Source organism: Parambassis ranga, chromosome 8 (genome assembly GCF_900634625.1).
Source record: "Parambassis ranga chromosome 8, fParRan2.1, whole genome shotgun sequence".
In the NCBI taxonomy this organism is placed as follows: Eukaryota; Metazoa; Chordata; class Actinopteri; family Ambassidae; genus Parambassis; species Parambassis ranga.
The window spans coordinates 5455696-5478163 of NC_041029.1; the positions used below are offsets into that span (position 1 = coordinate 5455696).

Genomic DNA, 22468 nt, shown 5'->3' on the forward strand with positions numbered 1-22468 from the left:
ACTCATAAAACATCCTCATCATCGTCCTGCAGATGTTGAAGGACCTCAGCTGCCTCAGAAAGTAGAGGCGAGTGTCCACGTTCTTACTCCGGTCCAGTTTGTGGTCCAAGTACATTCCCAGGTATTTGTACTCCTCCACCACCTCCACACTGACCCCTTTGATGCTGGTAGGGGTCACTGGAGCCTTTGTCCTCCTCAGACCCACCACTAGTTCCTTTGTCTTTGTCACATTGAGCAGTAGGTGGTTGCTCTCGCTCCAGGTGACAAAGTTATCCACCACGGACCTGTACTCCCTCTCATCACCACCAGTGATACATCCAACCACTGCAGAGTCATCAGAGAATTTCTGGAGGTGGCAGGTCTCTGTGCAGTAGTTGAAGTCTGTGGTGTAGAGAGTGAAGAGGAAGGGAGAGAGGACGGTCCCCTGTGGAGCCCCGGTGTGGCTGATCACAAGTTCAACATGCATATATACATGCAAGATTTAAACAAATATGTTTCACTACAGAACAATGCATTGACAAGGAAAGTCTTTATTGTCTTGATGACGACAAAGACATTGAAACATTGATCCCAGTGGTTGGACCAAGGTCAAAACTCAAGAACAGACTCCAGCAGGTAGCGTACATTGTACATTTTTACATTTGAGTTTGAAAACTCATTTAACATACAAACTGTAACAAGACACTCACACTTTACTAGTTATGGATTTGCATCTGTTCCCCGGTCAATAAGGGGGACACAGCCGGTGGTTCTGCTGAGATAAATTAATCAGTGTTATGGGGACTGCTTTATCATTTAATGCATATTTCAGGTGGTAATATGTTCAATGAATAATTATCTGAGAAAACTGGAGCTTAGTGAGTCCAATAACTAATAAAAAAATACAATACAAAAACCAGAAAGCAGCAGTCAGTGTTTGTCTGGTGCCTCTTTGAATTAAATTCTTCATTCAAGTTGAATGCTGTTACCAAGTTTGTAAAAGTCTAACCGTGGTCTCTGTCCCTTTTCCCTTTGTGTCTAAATGCATCACCTATCAACCACCAGATGAAGCTTCAGAACGAGGTTCTTCACCACCAGCTCCCGACAATCGTCATGGCCAATGTTCAGTCTCTTAAGAAGAAGGTTTATAGTTTGAAATCCACATTGTGTTTACAAAATGATTACAAGGATGTTTGCATCTTGGCACTTACAGAGACGTGGCTAAAAGACAATGACACTGGCAACTGTCTTTCCATTGATGGGTTCGGAGTTCCGTTACGCACCGATCGTGATCCCACTGTTACAGGGAAAAAGCAAGGAGGCGGTGTTTGTCTTTACGTGAGGCCTGAATTGTACAACTGTACAAAGACAGAGAGTGTGTGTACTAAAGACATTGAACTGCTCACTGTATGTCTTCGGCCTGTATGCCTGCATCCTTGTGACTACCCACAGCTATTTGTCACTGTTGTTTATATACGTCCAAATGCAGTTAGAAAAAATGCAACAGAGACTCTTGAGAAAACTGTAGACAAACTACAGTCTGATTTCCCAGATGCCCCAAAGCTAATCCTGGGTGACTTCAACACCTGTGACCTCAGACACATACTGCAAGATTTCCATCAGTATGTGTCCGGACCGACTCGTCAAAATAAGACCCTTGATCTTTGTTACGGATCAATCAAAGATGCGTATAAGTCTATTGAGTTGCGTCCTGTGGGCTCATCAGATCACAGCGCTGTTCTCCTGATCCCCGTGAACCAAGAACAACAAATCAAGACGATTGAATCTAAGGCATCTCGGCAAAAATGCTCTGAGGTTTTCAGCAACTCTGCGTGAGATGAGCTGACAAATGGTTCACTGTAAAACTAAATCTGTTTGTACTGTGTACTCTGTGTACCCTGTGTGTGTGGGTGTGTATGTATGCACACATTAATAGGTAAATGCTCCTGTGCTTGGCTACTTGAAGACCTCTGTCTGCAGGATTGGTCTGTGGGTACTCCAATGGTAGTGCAGCTTCAACCGGACTCCACTTCATGTGTTGGAGGCTGCTTGGTTTACTAGATGTTTTGTGCAGACCTCACCTTGTTTGCTGTGAAAGACTGTGACCTGGTCTAGTCATGGTAATATTAATAGTAGCTGGCTCGTTGATGGCCCTGTGTATCTCTGTTTGTTATATACTTATAACATTGAACAGTTTTTTTACAGGAAAAAAATCACTATGAATAAATTTCTACTTTGCATATAAAATATTTTTAAGTGATCACAGTTGATGTTGATTATCCAGCTATCAATACCTCCTTACTGTGAGACTAAGCAATAATTAACTTTATAAGATAAAAAAAAAACTTTTGTCTGTTGGTAAAAAAGCAAAAAAAATAATGTCCTCCTTCAATGTCTGCATCAGATGTAAGGACTTTGTGCAAACTTTACAGATGACCGCTGTTTGCCCCGTCGTTTAGAGAAAAATCTAAAGCTCCACGTGAACAGAGAAAACTGTTCATCTTCCCAAAGTGGCAGGAACAGGGACAAAGGTCGCTCTGCCGTGTTTCTATACATATACACACGGCCCTCCCACTACAGCGCGCGCACACACACACACAGCGGTTGTGAAGACGTTTTGCTGCTATACCCTTGTGTCTGCTGCTTATACTGTCAGCAGACAGAATGCTCTGATTTGTGCCTGGTTCCTCAGGCTTAAATGCTCAGTTCTCCCCATGCTTGAGGTCTTTCTTGACCTTTCTTTGCAAAGAAATAAAACCTTGCTGCCTGCCGAAGTATCTATTTTATCTTCACCATCTGCAGTAACTGCAGCCCCTTTCTGATCACATGATTTCCTTCCTCCAACCACTGCCTATCTACTCTCTATTTCCTGATCAAACTCAGCCTCACTGTTTCCTGTTAGTACCACCCCACGTCTCCCTGCTGACTTTGTGTCTCCCTGTACACTTTCCCGCTCTCGTATCTTCCAGAACAGGTAAACTGCTTAAACTTTTAATAATAATTTAGTCTGCTCACCTCTTCATACTCTCCATGCACTTAAACAGCAGTTGTTATTTTGAGCTGTGTGATTGATTATTTCCTGTGTGTTTTTCAGTTTCTGTTCTTGGTCATGGATGATTTTGTTTGTAGCAAACTAACTGAATGGGGCCTGGAGGATTGGATCGACAGATTTAAAGGTAAAGTGCATCGTTGTTGGCACTGATTTTATATAATCTTGTTGAAAAAAAAAATTCTACTAATGCTCCAGGAAGTTTTTATTTCATATATAATTTAGTGTAATAACATTTTAAGTTATATTGTCAACTGTACAGTATTTTCATATTGTTTTATTCATTGGTGTATATATAGGCTGTATATCCATTTAATGCATATTTCTAGTAGGACCCAGACCTTTGTTCCTGCAAGATCTTGGTAAATATCTTTCATTTCAGAACAACGCATTGACAAGGAAAGTCTTTACTTACTCAAAGACAAAGAAGATGTTGAGAAGTTGTTCTCAAAAGTGGGACCAAAATTAAAATTCAAGAAGAGACTCCAGCGGTTACAGGTACTGTTCTGCACTGTGAAGATCTTGTGCAATAAATAATTAACAAACTCATTTAACATAATGCATTTATATTAAAACCATTCACCAGGAATTATTTTCTGTCATTAGAAAAAAAAAATAATAAAATTTCTGCTCTGTAGAATGAACAGAAACATGCAGAAGATGATGCCCAGGTAAGGATGTACAGACTTGTGAGCGTTAACTGTAAATGCACTCATCTTCAGAGGGTTCTTCTGAGCTGATAGTGGTTAAGAAACATAAATGCAGATTGTAAAGATGTGAGTTCAAACCTGAGAGCTAATCTAGCACGATTAAGTCATATTTCTTCATCAAATCCTAATTAAAATCAAATGTTCATCCTTAGGTGAGGCCTTCCACAAGTGGGACGGGTGAGTTGAACATGCCTGATAGTAATCTTCAAAATGTGTCAAGAATAAACTTTTATATTCAGAATGACCCATACAACAAAAAAACTCTTTTTTGTTTTTTGATATATGGATAATATCTGTCAAGCAAAGAGAAAGCTGGACCTTCAAGGTGAGTCCAGTAAAGGGCAATCACCAACTAGTAAACGACAACGTGAATCTACTTCAGGACCAAGCTCAGGTATTTACAGATCTTTCTAAAATATATAAACTGTGGAATTTCTATATGATGCCATTTTTCTTGTGTAGCAAATTAAGAGTAAACTGCATACATTTAAGATATTCCATGAATGTATATTTTACTCCTTTATACAGTAATACAATCCTGATGCACTCTATTATATGACCTCATTTTATTCATTGTTTAAATACTTGTAAGTTCACAGTGCTTGCATGAACTGGATACATAAGATTGTGAATGTTTATATTTCTTTATTTTTATGCTGACAGACGAACATTTGAACATGCAGCATGTAAAAAAAATCATGGGAAGGGTCAATGACAGGCTACAAACACAACAACCAACAAATCTCAATAAGTTCCTGAAGTGAGTATCACTGTGTTTCTTACATGTGCTCGGATCACCACCTGATTCCACCATTTGTACAAAGGCTCCTTAGGTCAGGAGAGATTTATGACGACTGAAGAGGGTAAAAATATGTGTAGTTTTTAGACACCATGGTGACATGATTACGGTTTACTGGGAGGAAGTGCTTGTTTGTTCTTCTTTAACATTTAACCGACAGATGTGTTTCACGTTGCATAAGTCAAACTCTAAAATTGTTTTGTAACAGAACTAAAATTGAGGAATTGAAGGAAGACAAGAGGGAGCTGGTTGGAGTGTTTGGAAAAACTGGAGCAGGAAAGAGTTCTTTGATTAATGCTGTACTTGGAGAGAAGAATCTTTTACCTTCTGGAAGTCTCAGAGCATGTACCTCAGTCATGATTAAAGTGGAAGCTAACATGGACAACTCAGAGTATGTGGCAGAGATCGAGTTCATCACCAAAGAGGTAAAATGAGCACTAAGTCTGACCTAACATTTACAATTTAGTTACAATGTAGTAATTCTTTTTGTTTTTGCTTTTTAGGAGTGGATCACTGAAGTGTGGGACATGAGCCAGTTTGTTTGGAATGCAGATCATAAAAGAGCTGCTGGGGCTGCTGCTGCTGAGGATAAAAATGAATATAGTGTCATTGAAGAAAAGCTGTCAGCTCTGTACGGAGAAGAGTGGAAACAAAAAATTCAAGTCCATGAAAACCTGATGAACCCCAGATACTTCAGGGAAATCCCAGAATTTCTCAATTTAAAGATGAAGACTTTGTCAGCTGATACAGTAAGAAAAAAAAGAATAGGGTAATTCTATCAGAGCTCTATCACTTTTCAGAAAGGTGCCATCCTGGCCTAATCACACGTTTGTTGTATTACCCAGGAGGCTAATGAGGCTAATGCCTCATCAAAGGGTAGAGAGGTAGACCATGTGTGGTCCTTATGTAGATGGGTGTCCACAGAAACAGAAAGCTATCCATCTGTATATATTTGTATGATGATACCCACCTGTCACAGAAAGTGGACGCCTTAAATGTGGACATTTTGAGAGGAAATTTGATTTGTGTGTAAACATACAGTTGTTATTAATGGGGAAATCAGTAGGGCCCAAAGTTGTTGTTTTACCAAGCTGTTAACACTGGTAGAAGTTTACTATTTCTACAAAATAATGGACCCAAGGTGCAATTTTAGGAACAGCAACATTTTACTTTTCCTTTATTTTTCAGTTCAGATGTTTACTGATTTTTAGTACATATCACATTAGAGGCACACATTTTAGCCCCACCTGGTAGAGTGAAATGTGCAATAAATATATGCTAAATAACAAAAACAGTACTGTACAAAGGTATGTTAAAAAGTTACACAGTGACACATATGAGCAATGTCAGGGTTTAAGTTTGACAGACCGAACACAGTCCAAACAAAAGGAGAACTTTAATTAAGCCACCAAAATCCCTAAACACAAAAGAACAAAAAAGAATAACAAAAAAATTAACTAAGGCACAGAACATCAAAAGGGGACCGAAAAACTGGAACTGTATTGAATTGGCTGGAGTAATTTTTACGTGTATGTATTTAAATTATATTTATGACGCAATATACATTATTATATAATAATTGAAAAATGCATTAAATGTAAAATTTCTTCCATTCCCTTGTTGTTTACTGCAGGCCAAAGAGCTATCAGAACAATTTGCCAAATACACAAGAACTAATTCGAAACAGGGCGGAAATAAAGAAGAGAGGTGGTATTGGCCACTAGTGAAGAGTGTGACTGTCAAAGTGCCAAATAATGATCTTCTCCAACATGTCACACTTGTGGACCTTCCTGGAAATGGTGACCGCAACAAGAGCAGAGATGAGATGTGGAAAGAGGTAATATATTCTTATTTCACTGTGGTTTGGTGTGATGATCATTCATTCATTCATTCATTCATTCATTCATAATCAACCTGCTGTTTCAGATTGTTGGAGATTGTTCTGCGGTCTGGATTGTGACTGAAATCAATCGAGCAGCATCAGAAACAGAAGCATGGGAGATCCTGGATGGTGTCACTAGCCTGATTGGAAACGGTGGCCAGTGTCAGAACATTCACTTTATCTGCACCAAGTCTGACTGTATTGAGGAGGCAGATGACAAGTGAGTGAGTTAAAATATCAAAGGTGTAAATAAAATGTTTCATTTATCTTTAAATGTGGTGGGAAAACCAAGGAAATCATGGATAAAGCTAAAATTAAGACAAAACAGTGCGTAATACTATTAATTTTTAAACACTGTATTTATCTGTTCTTCAAGTTCAACAGACACAGTTCATGCTGGAATAAAAAAAAGGAACACTGATGCTAAGGAAGAAGTGAACAGTGAATTCAGAAAGCAAAACCACATTAGGGTGAGTTGAATACAGACAGAAAATTGAAATTAACTTAACTACACAAGTAACTATAGTATAACTATTATCCCTTCACAGACACACTTCAGTGAGGACACTTTTGAAGTGTTCACAGTGAGCTCTAAAGAGTTTCTTCAAAGAAAATATCTAGAAAAAGAAGACACAGGTGGGTGAAGTTTTAAGAATTGTTAGTAGATAAACAGAAAATGTTTGCATGTGTACTTTAAATAGTTTCACTATTTTCAATCAGACACGGCTTTCTTTTTGCAGAAATACCTAAACTTCAGGAATTTCTGAAAAACCTGAACGACAGTCACTCTGAGACGGTGAACTATGTGTCTGGAGCACATGGGATTCTGTCTTTGATTCAAGGGGCCAGATGCAGAGATGGAGTAAGATCATGTAGTAAAACTGCATGTAGGAGGTTCACCACTGTTCACAACAGTCTCTGACTCTGATTAGTCGGAAGTCAGATCTTTACAATGGTGCTAATGTCCCTCTGTAGTTTGGCTTTAAATACTTAATGTGTATCTTTTATTTCAGACCAACACAAACACAGAAGTGTGTGCAGAGCTTGAAAATAACATGAAACATCGACTACAGGAAGTTGAAAAAGTGATTGAAGAGACTTACAAGGCTTTTAAAGAATGTCTTGATGAGGGGGTTAAAAAGTCCAGAAGTTCGTGTGAAAAAGAACTGAAGTTCTTCTTAAATCCTGTAAGTATGTATAGACAAGTTCATTCAGGTTTGTGGTGGATATTCTTGTAAATTGTATTTTTTAAGTCAGGTGGTGGCAGTGCATTTCATGGGACACTGACATGTGTAGTAAGGAATGGAGGCATCCACAAACCCAAAAAGGGGGCTCTCATCGACCTCAACATGAAGTTATCATCTCACCTGACTGGCAGCATTGATAAGGAATTCAGAAACACCTTCCCGTGAGTCTTACTGAGCATATTAAACCAGTTGCTACCTTATTTTCTGATTGCAGAGAATGGATATGTTTACATGAAACTGATTACCAGCCAATTTTCCAACAATTGAAAACACACATTTCGCCCTTGTATAATCAAAATACAGATGCACTGAGACTACAATACCTTCTGACATTTCACTTTTTTTTCAGACAACAAACCAAAGGACAGTGTGGACCATTCAATGGGGTCATCAATTCATTTTCACTTGGCACAGAGGGGCTCATTGAGAAATACAAGGATGTGGAACTGCAGCTGATATTTCTCAAGACAGAGGTAAAAGACGAGACTATGAACAACCTATGAACTGGTTGATTAGAAGTATTTCTTTCACAGATAAAAAAAAATATCTGCATCTCCACCCTGCAGGGAGCTCTTGTATATCTTATAATGGAAAAAAAAATGTTTTTCATCTCCCAGGAAGACAAGATGAAGACAACACTGAATCAAATGATCCGGGACAAAAAGAAATTGATCTACAGGAGTGTGACTGAGACAATTAAGACAAACATGCAGACGAGCTATGAGAGTGAGTCTGTCCTGAAACACAACCTGTCAATATGATCCAGTGATATAAAATTTACATTTCTTTCTTTTTCATCCTGTTATGTTGTAGAGGCAGCAACATTTTCTGGACAAGGCATACTGGACAACATGCGTTTCACATTGCAGAAGCATGTTCATGATTCAAAGGACACCATGTTTAAGCAGGCTGGAGAGACCATGTTGAAGAAGTTGAAGGACTTGAAGGTTGGTCCAATGTTCATTTGAAAACAGAAAAAAGTTGATTTATTTATGTGTTTATTTCTAGTTTCTTGAATTCATTTGTGTGATTCACTCAACACAATATCTGACTGAAGATCTCCATGTTAAATTAGAAGGAAATCCTGGACACACTGAAGAAAACCATGATGGAATCAATTGAACTCTCCCTCAAGACAGATGACCACTCAATCCCAGGTGACAGGAACACATCACAATAAAATCATTGTTTTGTAAATATTTGTAAGTATCATTAATGTAAATCAACACATCCACATTCATTGTTTTTTATTAGATGTTTCAGCCGAGCTGGTGGAGGTGAAGAAATACTACAATGAACTGTGCAGCAGCCAGGATGAAGAACATTAGAAAGATAATCCTTTTGTCAACCAGCAAGGACCTGATCATGAACAGTTGTTGTTCATTAATATTAATAATGATTTAATAATAGAGAGTTTGTGCTCTGGTGTGGTTTGGGGACAAATGTTAAGTAATGTATGTTGTGACTTCCAGCACAGCACAGGCCTGAACACCGTCATGAGGCCATAAAGCCTCTGATAATTTAACCTGTTCTCTTTGAGTGTTGTTTGAGGTGTGCTGTGATTTTAGTTTTTAATTTCATTCAGATAGATTTGAGATTTTATTATAGGACATTTTGGCTTTTTATTAAGACAGACAGAAGTCATTAAGGATGGTGAGATAAAAGGTCTTTGGTTTTAATATACTGGTGAAAACAAGGCCCAGAAGGTTTTTGAATGTGTTCTTTTCAATGTATTTTCATGTTTTCAGTTTGCAGTTGCACAGACTTAGCGTGAGTTTAATTAGAGGAGACAGTAGGGCTGTAATTGTGAACATTGAGACTAAGTTTAAGGTGACATTGAGAGTGAGATGAAGTTTGATTTGTTGTGTTTTTGTTTCTGAAATATTTACTTTGTGTCAGTTTCTGTTCTGGATAAACAAGGGTTAAGTCTATATGCATGAAGTTTGGATTTTTGTGCACTGCATGTGATCTCATTCACAGGTGAAAAACACGTAACATCATCATAACAAATATAAACAACAAATGTGGCAGTTATTGCAAGCTAGATCTGCCAAGCGAAAATGTTAGTGTATGTAAACAGTGCGTAATTCTATTTATATAATAATGAGTGCGGTGTTGCAGGCTAACTAGCCACAGCAGTCATGTAAAGCTAGTCACCATGTTAGCCATGATGCTACATCGTCTTTGCTTTGAATGCTCAGCACAGTGTGTTCCTACGCAGTCAGTTTATGTTATGGATGAACTCCTGTAAAGCTAATCAACAAGGGCAGCAATGCTACACAGCCAGTTAGCATTAGCACAGCCAGTTAGCATTAGCACAGCCAGTTAGCATTGGGTGTATGAATCTTCAGTGCATTTCCTGGTGTTTATGTTGTTTACAGAGCAGTCTGCTCCCTACAGATATTCAGCTAGCTCACATCACCAGACACCTACCTGCTCTAGTCTGAACACCAATCATATGCAAGACGAGCTGTTTATTGACAATATATACATTTTATTTAGAATATCAGAGAGAATATCACAATTACACAGTGTACAGTAATTACAGCAAGACATAAAGAGAGCAGCAGTAAACTGAACAATGACAACAGCAGCAGGTCTATGACAGAAGACGCTGCTCTGCTCTCCCTCAGCAGAGCTGAGGACGCAGCTGCAACAACACAGAGACAACGTAGCATGATTAGCAGCCCTGACTTGACCATGATAATGACCATCGACAAGAACAAAGTCTTTGTATCCACATCAACTTTGTCTGATCATCAGAGAGAAGCTCAGAAAAACCGGTAAATGGAATAAAACCTGCTTTGAAATGCAGAAATCTGCCGATCAGAGCCTGTTAGCATGATGTTAGCATCAGGTTAGCAAACGTAGCCTGGTGAAAGCTGCCTACCTGTACGGAAGAACCGTGCCCACCACAGCAACCGCTGCTCTCTCAGTCGTAGCCAGCGCTGCAAAGTCGTGTCGATAACCACTCTTGTCTCACATCTTTCTGCATCAAGCCTTTTTCTGGTGGTGGCGTTTCCAAAAACAGTGTTTCTTTTCCCACTCGCTGGTAGCAGCTCTGCCATCCGCCATCATGCACCGATCCGGTGTTTAACTTCACATCGAGTTCACGTACATCTCTGGTGCGCGCAGAGCAGGAAGAGAGTGACAACCAGCCAATACAACACGCAGGGGCGCCTCGTAGGATTGGCTGATGTTTTTAGCATTTTATAGCTTCCACAGACATATATATTCTTTGTTTTAATGCGAAAGTGCCAAACTAATGGGTTGCTATCAGACTGTAAAGAAAAGTTACACTAATTTAAAAAAAGTGCATCAGAATGAAATCTCCTACCCTACCTTTAAAGCAACACTGTGGAGGAATCACCTGTGAAGTTTGTGCTCAAACATGTCATCAAAACTATCGTCAATTACCTAGCACATTTGTTTCCAGCTTTAATTACTGGTCCAACAGCACCAGCTCACCATCAGTCCCTCCTCGTATTTCAGCTCTTGTCAGGGAGTGAAAGCCGGGCCAATACTGCTCACTTGTGCCACCTGTCTCCTGACATCAGCTTCACGATCTCATTCAAGTGAATGATTGTGTTTGTGCTCAGTGTGGACACCGTATAGAATGTGCACATGCTCAGTTGTCTGTCGTTCTGTTGTGTATGCCTGTGTAAGGGTTCCTACCTGAACCCTAAAGTTTCCTAGTGCCAGTGCAGGTGATATAGATGCTCTCAAGCAAAGATGGAGGTGTCATTCAACCTTAACGTACCATCAGAGTGATCTTGGAAATACAGTCTGGAGGCTGAAAAACTCTTCGTGTTGCTTTTAGAAGGGACAGATCAAAACAGACCCTGAGACCATTAAGACTGTAGCTCAGTGTACAACCCTTAATCACTGTTTAGAGCTGCAAAGATTTTGCTGGTTTTTATAGCTGCTATGTCTGTGATTGATAAGACAGCTCAGCCTCTGATCATTTCCACCTCCATCCATTCACCTGGTCACCTGAACAGGCCTCACTGGGTTTAAAAGCTCCCTTAACTTCAGCCCTTATTCTTACTTAGCCAGATTCCTCCTGCCAGCTCATAGTCGAGGTTGCTCCTCCTGCCAGAGTTAGTCCAAAACCTCTGGTTGTTTTTCCCCGCTGGGGGGACTGTGATTATGTATGCAAAGTTTATCATACTTTGGTTTGTAAAACATGCAAAGTCATGAGTCATGGTGCCCATTGATTTCTCAGAGCAGGAAATTATAAATGATTTGTACATGTGATACAAGATTCAGTATCTAAATTCACATTCAGCTGTGATCTTATGAGAACTAAACTTATAATTATTATAAAATCAGGCTAATGCATGCATGTCTTTTTTCTATGCATTCCTATAGTGTTTTGCATTGTGTGCAATTACCGTGTGCATAAAACCACCAAAGTTCCGTTTTTAATTAGATGTTTCAAGGGTGAGGGTGGAGAAATACTACAATGACCTGCAGCAGATGAAGAGCAGTCACTAGGTGGGTAATACTTTTGACTGTTGTTCTGAATAATGTAAACATTGTTTTTAATGTCATGTGCAGTATATTGTAACTGCCATCAGCACAAACACAGCACAGACTGGCTGCTTGAACCTGTTCTCTTTGAGCAGTGACTTTATGTTGAATTTCATTTACATAATTTATTTTGGTAAAACTGGTTTCACTGTACTGGTGTGAGCCACAAGGCCAAGAGTGTGCTCATGTATGCAAAGTTAGCTCTTTATCCTACTTTGGTTTGTAAAACATTCACTCGCCTTTGGGTCTTAAGGTTACTTTCACTTTTGAATAACGCTTTGTTCCTCCTGGTTTAAAAGAGTGTGGAAAGCGATGGTGTGTATTGCAATCTAAGATGAGGTCAGAGATTGCTGCGCATAAACAGGAATCTGCTCTAACAGTTGATGGCTGTATGCACGTACTTTGAACAAAGTTTACTTGAAGCATAACGACATATTCCCTTAAAGCCAATGGATTGTTTTCAGGAGGTGGAACACCCCTAAACAGCGGTTACAGGTACTGTTCTGTGCAAAGATCTTGTGCAATAAATTATCACAATTCAGCCTGAGAACCTCATTTAATGTAACATGTTTATATTAAAACCAGGAATTATTTTCTGTCATTAGAAAAAAATTAAATAATGATATTTACAGTAAAATTATAAACAGTATTTAGGTCTGTTTGCATGGATTTTGTACTTTGCACAACACAGTCATGGTGCCCTTTGATTTCTCAGAGCAGGAAATTATAAATGATTTGTACATGTGACACCAGATTCAGTATCTAAATTCACCTTCAGCTGCGAACTTATGAGTAACATTGTTTTTAATGTCATGTACAGTATATTGTGACTGCCATCAGCACAAACACAGCACAGACTGGCTGCTTGAACCTGTTCTCTTTGAGCAGTGATTTTATGTTGAATTTCATTCACATAGATTTATTTTGGTAAATCTGGTTTCACTGTACTGGTGTGAGCAACAAGGCCAAGAGTGTGATCATGTATGTAGAGTTGGCTCTTTATCCTACTTTTGACCAGTAATGTCAATATAACTCATAAACTGGCAAATATGAATACTAGTTTTACCTACTCTACTTATATGTTTTATAATAATGATTAACTATTAATAATTAATTATACTAGACTTACTTATGCAATTAAAAATTGTAATAATCTTCACTTTTAAACTCTGCTGTGTTTGTTCAGTGGTGCATACAGGCTGATTTGATTCCTTAGACCAGGAAGTTGTGAAATATATCGCACATATAATTTCAATGTGTACGTAAATGGTTCTACTAAATACAAGACAACTGAAGGTGTGGTCATGTGATTTGCAATTATTTCAATGTAAATATCACATGCACAAATAATTTCTCATGTCCTGGTTCAAGGAATCAAACATATACGACCTGTTGTTAGGTTGGCATCGAAACTCATTATACAGCTAAACCTCATCATCATATATATATATATGTGTGTGTGTGTGTGTGTGGATGTCACATTAATAATTCACTAAATTAGACTGTTTTTCATTGTGTGTCTCTTTGAAGACTGAATATTTGGCTCTCATTTACTTTGCTGTTTCTTCTTTTATTCATTGCAATTTATTGATTTATTGTTTTTCCTGGCTGAACTTTCACACTTGCATCCAGTCTTACACTTATTCCTAATATACCTGTCCTCACCATTTCTACTAAATCTGCTGTCTTTTTTAAAGCCACCCCCACCTGCCCCTGATTTCCATACACACAGCCACCTGTATTTATACTCATCCAATTCCACTTGTCTTACCAGGTACCTGAACATCTCCCAGGCTGTACCTCTCTGCTGACTTTGTGCTTCCCTGACGACTACTTACCTGCTCTTGTACCACCAATAACAGGTAAACCTTTAATCTGAATTTAATCTGCTTGGATGTTCGTTCTCTCTATGCACCTAATTTGCATCTGTCAACCATGTTGAGCTGTGATGATTGATCATTCCCAATGTGTGTTTCAGTTTTCTGGTCATGGATGACTTTGTTTGTAACAAACTAACTGAATGGGGTCTGAGTGAGTGGATCGGCAGTTTTAAAGGTCAAGTATCAGCATTCAAAGGAAACTTTACAAATCCCACAGGAAGTCTCTTTCCCTTCTGATTCATCTTAGTGTCATACCCCCATCACTTATTTGGAATTTATATTTTAAACTGTGCAGTATTTGTACATATACCACGTTTCTCTACATTTCTTTATGTGAATACTGACTTTCCATTGTAATTGTGACCTTTTTTGTCTACTTCTAACTGGATATATATTTATGTATATATATTTATATATATATATATATATATATATATATTATACTATATCTTCATGAATCCTCCATAACTACAGCAAAACACTTCAGTGACAACTTAGAAACAGGTCACATGCTGTAAAACCATCAGCAGCGGTGTCTTCATTTATAGATTTTGTCACGTGTATCTTTGAACGGAAGTTAAGATGACTCGTCTGCAAATGTCGCTTCAGGTTTATTGTTTTTACCGCTGATAGTCGCTCCGCACGGTTTGTAAACCGTCCTGTTTGTCTTGACATCAAACGTGTCCGTGTGTCTGTTCTTCTCCTGTGTTGTGTTACCATGCATGAGGACGCCTTCTTCCAGCATCGCGGGGTAACGTCCTTACGCAGAGAGATCACTTCTGATTGGCTCTCTGCCGCCGTCTCCTGATTCGTCCCTCCCTTCCACAAACAAAATTTGCTCTGATTGGATCTCGTCTCCATCAATAATTTCGTCTCGTTTTTATTCGTTGACGAAAGTGTCAATACATTTCGTCTTCGTTTTTGGCACCGTGCGTTAGTTTTTATTTATATATATATATATATATATATATATATATATATATATATATATATATATATATATATATATATATATACATAGATATATACACAGTATATTGCTAGAAAATATCTTCCATTTCAGAACATGGCATTGGCAAAGAAAGTCTTTACTGTCTCACTCGCAATGAGGACATTGATAAGTTGATTCCAAAAATGGGACCAAAGTTAATATTCATGAAGAGACTCAAGCTGTTACAGGTACTGTATAACATTTATTTATATTTTCAATTTCTAATATAGGTTTTTTCACATAGATACTAAATGGACTCACCGTCACAGGGTTTTTGATCTGATATTGATACTAAAGAACATAAATGCAAATTCTAATGTGTGGATTAAATTCTGTATAATTTATCAATATTATACAATACTTAATAAAATGCTTTTTTTAATATTCTTTAGGTGAGGCCATCGACAAGTGCTGCAGGTGAGTTGAACATGTCTTTATTTAGTTACTTTATTTACTTTGTTTTAAAGGCAGATCTCTTTCAAGTTTCACTATTAAGAATGACCCATGCAACAACTGTTTGGTCTTTAAATAAATATCCATTAAGCAAAAAGAAATCTGGATCCTGAAGGTGAGTCCAGTGTAGGACAATCACCAACTAAACACCAACATAAAGCCATTCCAGGACCAAGCCCAGGTATTTACAGATCTTTCTAAAATATATAAACTCTGGAGTATAATTTCTGTGATGCTGTTTGTCTTCTGTAGCAAATGTCTGATGTATGTGAATACCGTAATATAATAAAGTGAACAGCATGTATTTTTATGTACACACCTGTTTTCAAAGCATGTTTAGCTTTAAAAAAGCTACAGGGTGTAGAAAAATTAATTAATTATATTAAAAATAAATACAAACATTTTAAAAAATAAATATCCATTCAGCAAAAAGAAAGCTGGATCCTGAAGGTGAGTCCAGTGAAGGACAATCACCAACTAAACACCAACATAAAGCCATTCCAGGACCAAGCCCAGGTATTTACAGATCTTTTTAAAATATATAAACTGTAAAGGTCTTTACACTGTTGTCCACACATGCATATTTAACTTCTTTGAGATAAACAACAGCCTGGTGCACTCAGCCTGGAGCACATCACGCCAGTGCTTTCCTCACATAACTGGCTACCGGTGAAGCACAGAATTGATTTTAAGATTCTTTTATTCGTTTTTAAGTGCTTGCATGGGCTGGCCCCAGACTATTTATCAGACCTCCTGGTATTCCATCGGCCCTCCAGAGCTCTTAGCTCTGCTAACCAAATGGCTCTGGAGGTCCCCCGATCTCTTTTAAAAACTAGAGGTGACCGGGCCTTCTCAGTCATGGCTCCCACTCTGTGGAACGCTCTGCCTCTAGCTGTGCGTTCGGCAAATGGCCTCACCACTTTTAAATCTCTACTTAAGACTCACTTGTTCACCTTGGCCTTTGCCTGAGTATTGGCAGCTCTTGGGGATTTTATGTTTTATGATTGTATCTTTGTTTTATTGTATTTTACTGCAGTTTATTTCTTTTATGTATTTTATCAATTTGAGTTTATTTTATGTATTTTAATGTTAAGCACTTTGGTGGGCGACGCCCTTATAAATGTGCTATATAAATAAAGATGACATTGACAATGAAATTTATTTTTATGATGACAGAAGCCACAATACTGTTTGATGTGAAAACAATAATGGGACATGTTCATGAGAGACTACGGAAACAACAACCAACAAAGCTCAATAATTTCCTGAAGTGAGTATTACTGTATGCTGGACCTGGATATGACTATAGACCACTGTACCAGTTCAGATAGAGGGGAGGGGGCGTGTGTGTGCATACTGTATGACCTGTACTTCCAGGATGTGTTTGACATGAAAAAATATAGAACCCATTGACTTTGTCAACAGAAACAAAATCAGGGAATTGAAAATAGACAAGAAGGAACTGGTCGGCGTGTTTGGAAAAACTGGAGCAGGAAAGAGTTCTTTGATAAATGCTGTACTTAGAGAGAAGCATCTTTTACCTTCTGGAAGTGTCAGTGCATGTACCTCAGTCATGATTAAAGTGGAAGCTAACATGGACAACTCAAAGTATGAGGCAGACATCGAGTTCATCACAGTAGAGGTAAAATGAGTGCTCATATGTTTATTCTGACCTAAATCTCACAGATAAGTTACTGTAGCTGTTCTGTTGTTTTAGGAATGGAGAAATGAGCTGTGGTCCATGTGCCAGTTTCTTTGGAATGCAGATCAGAAAAAACATGCTGCTGCTGATGGTGGTGATGATGACGATGGTAGTGATGGTGATGATGATGATTTTGATGATGTTGAGCATCGTGACATTGAAGAAAAGCTGTCGGCATTGTACGGAGAAGAGTGGAAGCAAAAAAAAACATCCCACGAAGACCTGATGGACAACAAATACTTCAGAGAAATTCCAGAATTTTTCTTCTCAAGGAAAAAAACTTTGACAGCACAAACGGTGAGAAAACAACAGGCTAGCTCATAACTCGTCTGAAAAGTTGCCATTTGTTTGTTTGTTTGGCAATTAATAGTGTTTGAAATGAGCTTGAAGAGGTTTTTGTCCATTCTTTTGCTGTTTACTGCAGGCCAAGGAGCTATCCGCACAATTCATCAAATACACAAGAAGTGACTCAAAACAGGAAGAAGGAAGAAAAGAAATTAAGAGGTGGTATTGGCCACTGGTGAAGAGTGTGACTGTCAAAGTGCCAAACAATGATCTCCAACATGTCACACTTGTGGACCTTCCTGGAAATGGTGACCGCAACAAGAGCAGAGATGAGATGTGGAAAGAGGTAATATATTCGTATTTCACTGGTTTGGTGTGATGATCATTCATTCATTCATTCATTCACTCATCCATCCATTCATTCATTCATTCATAACCAACATGCTCTTTCAGATTGTTACAAAGTGTTCTACTGTCTGGATCGTGACTGACATCAATCGAGCAGCATCAGAAAAAGAGCCATGGGAGATCCTGAAAGGTGCTGCTAGCTTCATTGGAAACGGTGGCCAGTGTCAGTACATTCACTTTATCTGCACCAAGTCTGACTGTATTGAGGAGGCAGATGACAAGTGAGTGAATTAAAAGGCCAGAGGTAACATAAAATGACAAATTTATTGTCTGGTATTTATTTTATATAAAAGATGGTTTCTATAAAAAAAGACATGTCACTTGTATTGTTCCAGAGAAGAAAGTTGTATGAATTAAAGGTTTCACTGCTTTTAAACTCTGCATTTATTGTTTTTCAACAAGTGACATTTATGCCCAAATACTGAAAAGAAACAGACGTGCCAAGGAAGCAGTGAACGCTGAATTCAACAAGCAAAAACACATTAAGGTGAGTTTTATACAACCAGAAAATCTGATTCAAAAACTGAACTCAAGTAAATATAATACAAGTGTGAACCCCGTTTCCACAGAAACACTTCAGTGAGGACACTTTCGAAGTGTTCACAGTGAGCTCTAAAAGGTTTCTTCAAAGAAAATGTTTACAACCAGAAGACACTGGTGGGTTAATTTTCAAGTATTACTGTAACTACTTCAGCTCAGTTCATGTGTAATAACACACTGCTCTCTCAATGCAGAAATACCCAAACTTCAAAGATTTTTGAAAAACCTGAACGACAGTCACTCTGAGACGGTGAACTATGTGTCTGGAGCACATGGGATTCTGTCTTTGATTCAAGGGGCCAGCTGCAGAGATGGAGTAAGATCATGTAGTAAAACTGCATTCAGTGCACTACAGGCTGACATGTGCACAAGGTTTTTAATGTTCTGACTTTGAATTCTAGTCAAACGTGTCTTTACAGTGGTTCTAATCTTCTTCTGTTGTATAAGTAAAATAATGAATGTGTTCCCTTTTTATTTCAGGCCAACAAAAACACAGCAGTGTGTGCAGAGCTTGAACATAACTTGAACCACCAGATCTGTAAAGTCAAAACGGTCATGGCAGAGACATACAAGGCTTTTCAAATATGTCTTGATGCAGGGGTAGAAAGATCCAGAAGTTCATGTGAAAAAGAACTGAGCTCCTTCTTATACCCTGTATGTACTTACAGACAAGTTCCTTTAGAGTTCTAGAATATGTTTGTAAAATGTCTTTTCTTATCTCAGCGGAAGAAAGGAGGAAAGAAAAGGTGTGGTTTTCATGGGACATTGAAGTGTGTAGTTAAGTATGGTGGTATCCACAAGCCTAAAAAAGGGGCTGCCATCAACCTGAACATGAAGTTATCTTCTCACCTGACTGACAGCATTGATGAGGAATTCAGGAGGACCTTCCCGTGAGTGACCACATACAACCACTTGTTAGCCTGTTATTGTTATTATACAGATGTGTTGATGCTACCTTCTAACTTTTGAACTGTTTTTCAGACAAACTAAAGAAAAATGTGGAGCATTCAAAGGGGTCATCAACTCATTTTCACTTAACACGGAGCGGCTCATTGACAAATATAAGACACACAAGGATGTGAAACTGCAGCTTGTATTTCTCAAGACAGAGGTAAACCTAGAAACACCCTGTTAAACTGGATGAATAAAAAATGATGTCCACATAGAACGGGGTAATTCATGTACAGATGTCTCCTTGACAGTAAAATAAACACTGTTTGTGGACAATGTTGTTGTTCACTAATGATCCACCAGCATTCCTTTTTTTTAGCAGAATACTGTAAGTCGTCTATTACATTAGAAGTGACAGAAGATTTGGAGGTAGTATGTAAATATCTATATTTTTCATCCCTCCCAGGAAGACATGATGAAGATTAAACTGAACCAAATGATCCGGGAGTGTAAGAAATTAATCTACAGCTCTTTGACAGAGACAGTTGAGAAAACCATGCAAACGAGCTATGAGAGTAAGTTAGACTTCTCATTTCATTTATTTATGTCCTATTATGACATAAAAACACTTGCGGCCAATTCATATGATATCAGATAAATGCATGTATGTATTTTGTAATCAGGGCTCACTTTGCATTCAAATGAAATATAGTCATTATGATGTCACTCATCAATGTTCTGTTTTTGTTGCAGGAGCAGCAGTGTTCAAAGGGAAGGACACACTGAAGAACATGCGTAACACCCTGGAGCAACATGTTCATGATTCAAAGGACACCATGTTTAAGCAGGCCAAAAACAATATGTTGAAGAATTTGAATGATTTGCAGGTTGGTCCAGTGTTCATGTGAAGACAGAAAAATGTGTGCAATGGTCCTGTTCAACAGTCAGGACAGCCTCCGAGGACACACTAAATACATTCATGTGATTCATTTAACACAATAATTGACTGAAGATTTTGGTTTTAAATTAGAAGTTCATCCTCTTGGCACTAAAGAACACCATGATGGAATCAATTGAACTCTCCCTCAAGACAGATGAGCACTCAATCCCAGGTAACAGGAACACATCACAATAAAATCATTGTTTTAGGGCACTAAGAAATTGACATTGACATAAATAACCAAAGTATTTTTTATTAGATGTTTCAGAAGAGCTTGTCAGGGTGGAGAAATACTACTATGACCTACAGCAGATGAAGAGCAGTCACTGAGTGGGTAATCCTTCTGAATAATGTTAACATTGTTTTTAAGGATGAGAGTTTGTGCTCCTGTGTGGTTGTCAGGATAAATATAAATGTATGTAATCATCATATAAGTCATACAGGTGTGTGTCATCATGCTGTTCACCTCTGTGGTGGATGTTTGATGTGTGCTTTGATTTCATTCAGACAGATTTTAGGTTTTATTGCAGGATTATTTATTGAAGCACAGGCAGTAAACTTTGAGGATGATGATGAGAAGGTCCCTGGTTTTACTGTACAGGTGTAAACAACAGGTGTGTGGCCAGGAGCATGATCGCATATGTAAAGTTGGCTTTTTATCACACTTTGATTTGTAAAACATTCACTTGCCTTTGTGTCTTAAGGTTAGTTTCCTTTTTGAATAACCAGGATTTAGGTCTGTTTGCATGGATTTTGTACTTTGCATGTCACAGACTCATGGTGCCCTTTGATTTCTCAGAGCAGGAAACTATTTGTACATGTGACCAGATTCAGTATCTAAATTCACCTTCAGCTGCGATCTTCTGAGTACTAAACTTAAGTTCATTATAAAATCTGGGTAATGCATGCACGTCTTTCATCTATACAGTCATATTTTAAAATAACTATTTTGTGTATAAGATGTGTAGCCTGATGCAGTTTAAGAGTGTATTTGTCACAGCCTAAGTTTATAACACTGTGATATTTAATATTTTTCTATTTTATGTTTATGGTGCCACACTGATATAATTGATAAAGTGGCAAATAATAAAATATGAATATTAATTTTAAATCAATAAAGTCTCACTGCTGTTTGTTCAGTGGCACATACATTGACATTGATTCCTTAGACCAGGAAGTTGTGCACAAACAATTTCACCATGTAAATGGTTCTACTAAACACAACACAACTGAAGCTGTGGTCATGTGATTTCCAAATGTTTTAATGTAAACGTGCGCAAATATTTGTAATTTCCTGGTCCAAGGAATCAAACAGAATCTTTACTCTCAAGAACTAAAGTCAAATATTACTTTGTTTGTCCAGAAGAGAAGCTAAACCTGAGATGTGAAAGTGAAAAAACAAACTTTTTCACACTCAGTTTCAGCTCAAACTTACAGTATGTAGAAACCTCGGTGTTCTTAATTACAATACTAATCTAAACTCACACTAAACACACACAATTGCAAAAAAAAACAAAAAGGAGTTGTAGTTAAGTATGGTGGTATCCACAAGCCTAAAAAAGGGGCTGCCATCAACCTGAACATGAAGTTATCTTCTCACCTGACTGACAGCATTGATGAGGAATTCAGGAGGACCTTCCCGTGAGTGACCACATACAACCACTTGTTAGCCTGTTTTACACCAATGGAGGATGATCATTTACATTTTACAATATTGTTATTATACAGATGTGTTGATGCTACCTTCTAACTTTTGAACTGTTTGTCAGACAAACTAAAGAAAAATGTGGAGCATTCAAAGGGGTCATCAACTCATTTTCACTTGACACGGAGCGGCTCATTGACAAATATGAGACATACAAGGATGTGAAACTGCAACTTGTATTTCTCAAGACAGAGGTAAACCTAGAAACACCCTGTTAAACTGGATGAATAAAAAATGATGTTGACATAGAACGGGGTAATTCATGTACAGATGTCTCCTTGACAGTAAAATAAACACTGTTTGTGGACAATGTTGTTGTTCAGTACAACAACAGGGTCCTCAGTAAAAGGAAAAAAGTCCAATAACTCATCAATTCTAAAATCTGCCATCTTCAAACAACACTCACAACAGCCAATGAGCAGGCTCACAATCCTCACGGTGGTTCTTAAAACATGCATTCATTCATCATGAATT

General features: G+C 38.1%; 2 protein-coding genes across 4 annotated transcripts in view; both read left to right on the forward strand.

Moving 5' to 3' along the window:
* LOC114440148 (nuclear GTPase SLIP-GC-like) overlaps positions 1-9597 on the forward strand; it is a 50359-nt gene extending 40762 nt beyond the window's left edge. Inside the window, exons 1-21 of one of the 2 annotated variants that reach the window (XM_028412442.1) lie at positions 2829-2953; positions 3074-3155; positions 3411-3526; positions 3667-3699; positions 3891-3915; positions 4040-4132; positions 4402-4498; positions 4746-4962; positions 5041-5286; positions 6171-6374; positions 6464-6639; positions 6796-6889; positions 6968-7055; positions 7160-7281; positions 7433-7606; positions 7673-7827; positions 8016-8139; positions 8284-8392; positions 8480-8613; positions 8742-8823; positions 8921-9597. In XM_028412442.1, coding sequence (XP_028268243.1) covers positions 3089-3155; positions 3411-3526; positions 3667-3699; positions 3891-3915; positions 4040-4132; positions 4402-4498; positions 4746-4962; positions 5041-5286; positions 6171-6374; positions 6464-6639; positions 6796-6889; positions 6968-7055; positions 7160-7281; positions 7433-7606; positions 7673-7827; positions 8016-8139; positions 8284-8392; positions 8480-8613; positions 8742-8823; positions 8921-8994 — 2430 coding nt within the window. In that variant the 5' untranslated portion in view covers positions 2829-2953; positions 3074-3088 and the 3' untranslated portion in view covers positions 8995-9597. Of the gene's footprint in view, positions 1-2828; positions 2954-3073; positions 3156-3410; positions 3527-3666; positions 3700-3890; positions 3916-4039; positions 4133-4401; positions 4499-4745; positions 4963-5040; positions 5287-6170; positions 6375-6463; positions 6640-6795; positions 6890-6967; positions 7056-7159; positions 7282-7432; positions 7607-7672; positions 7828-8015; positions 8140-8283; positions 8393-8479; positions 8614-8741; positions 8824-8920 lie in introns of those variants that run through there. The other variant, XM_028412443.1, reaches the window with a different exon arrangement.
* A 2949-nt stretch (positions 9598-12546) lies between these two features.
* Positions 12547-21341, forward strand: LOC114440147 (nuclear GTPase SLIP-GC-like). Of its 2 annotated transcripts, none has more exons than XM_028412440.1 (22): positions 12547-12694; positions 13974-14061; positions 14178-14254; positions 15143-15258; positions 15463-15487; positions 15615-15704; positions 15950-16039; positions 16700-16793; positions 16949-17165; positions 17241-17522; positions 17650-17856; positions 17964-18139; positions 18321-18405; positions 18488-18575; positions 18653-18774; positions 18939-19112; positions 19182-19348; positions 19440-19569; positions 19816-19924; positions 20103-20236; positions 20380-20461; positions 20549-21341. In XM_028412440.1, the coding sequence occupies exons 3-22, from the start codon at positions 14188-14190 to the stop codon at positions 20617-20619; spliced, it is 2526 nt and encodes an 841-aa protein (XP_028268241.1). In that variant the 5' UTR covers positions 12547-12694; positions 13974-14061; positions 14178-14187; the 3' UTR covers positions 20620-21341. The 2 variants fall into 2 exon arrangements, with proteins under 2 accessions (XP_028268241.1, XP_028268242.1); XM_028412441.1 differs by having other exon boundaries at positions 17976-18139.
* Positions 21342-22468: the final 1127 nt, after the last annotated feature.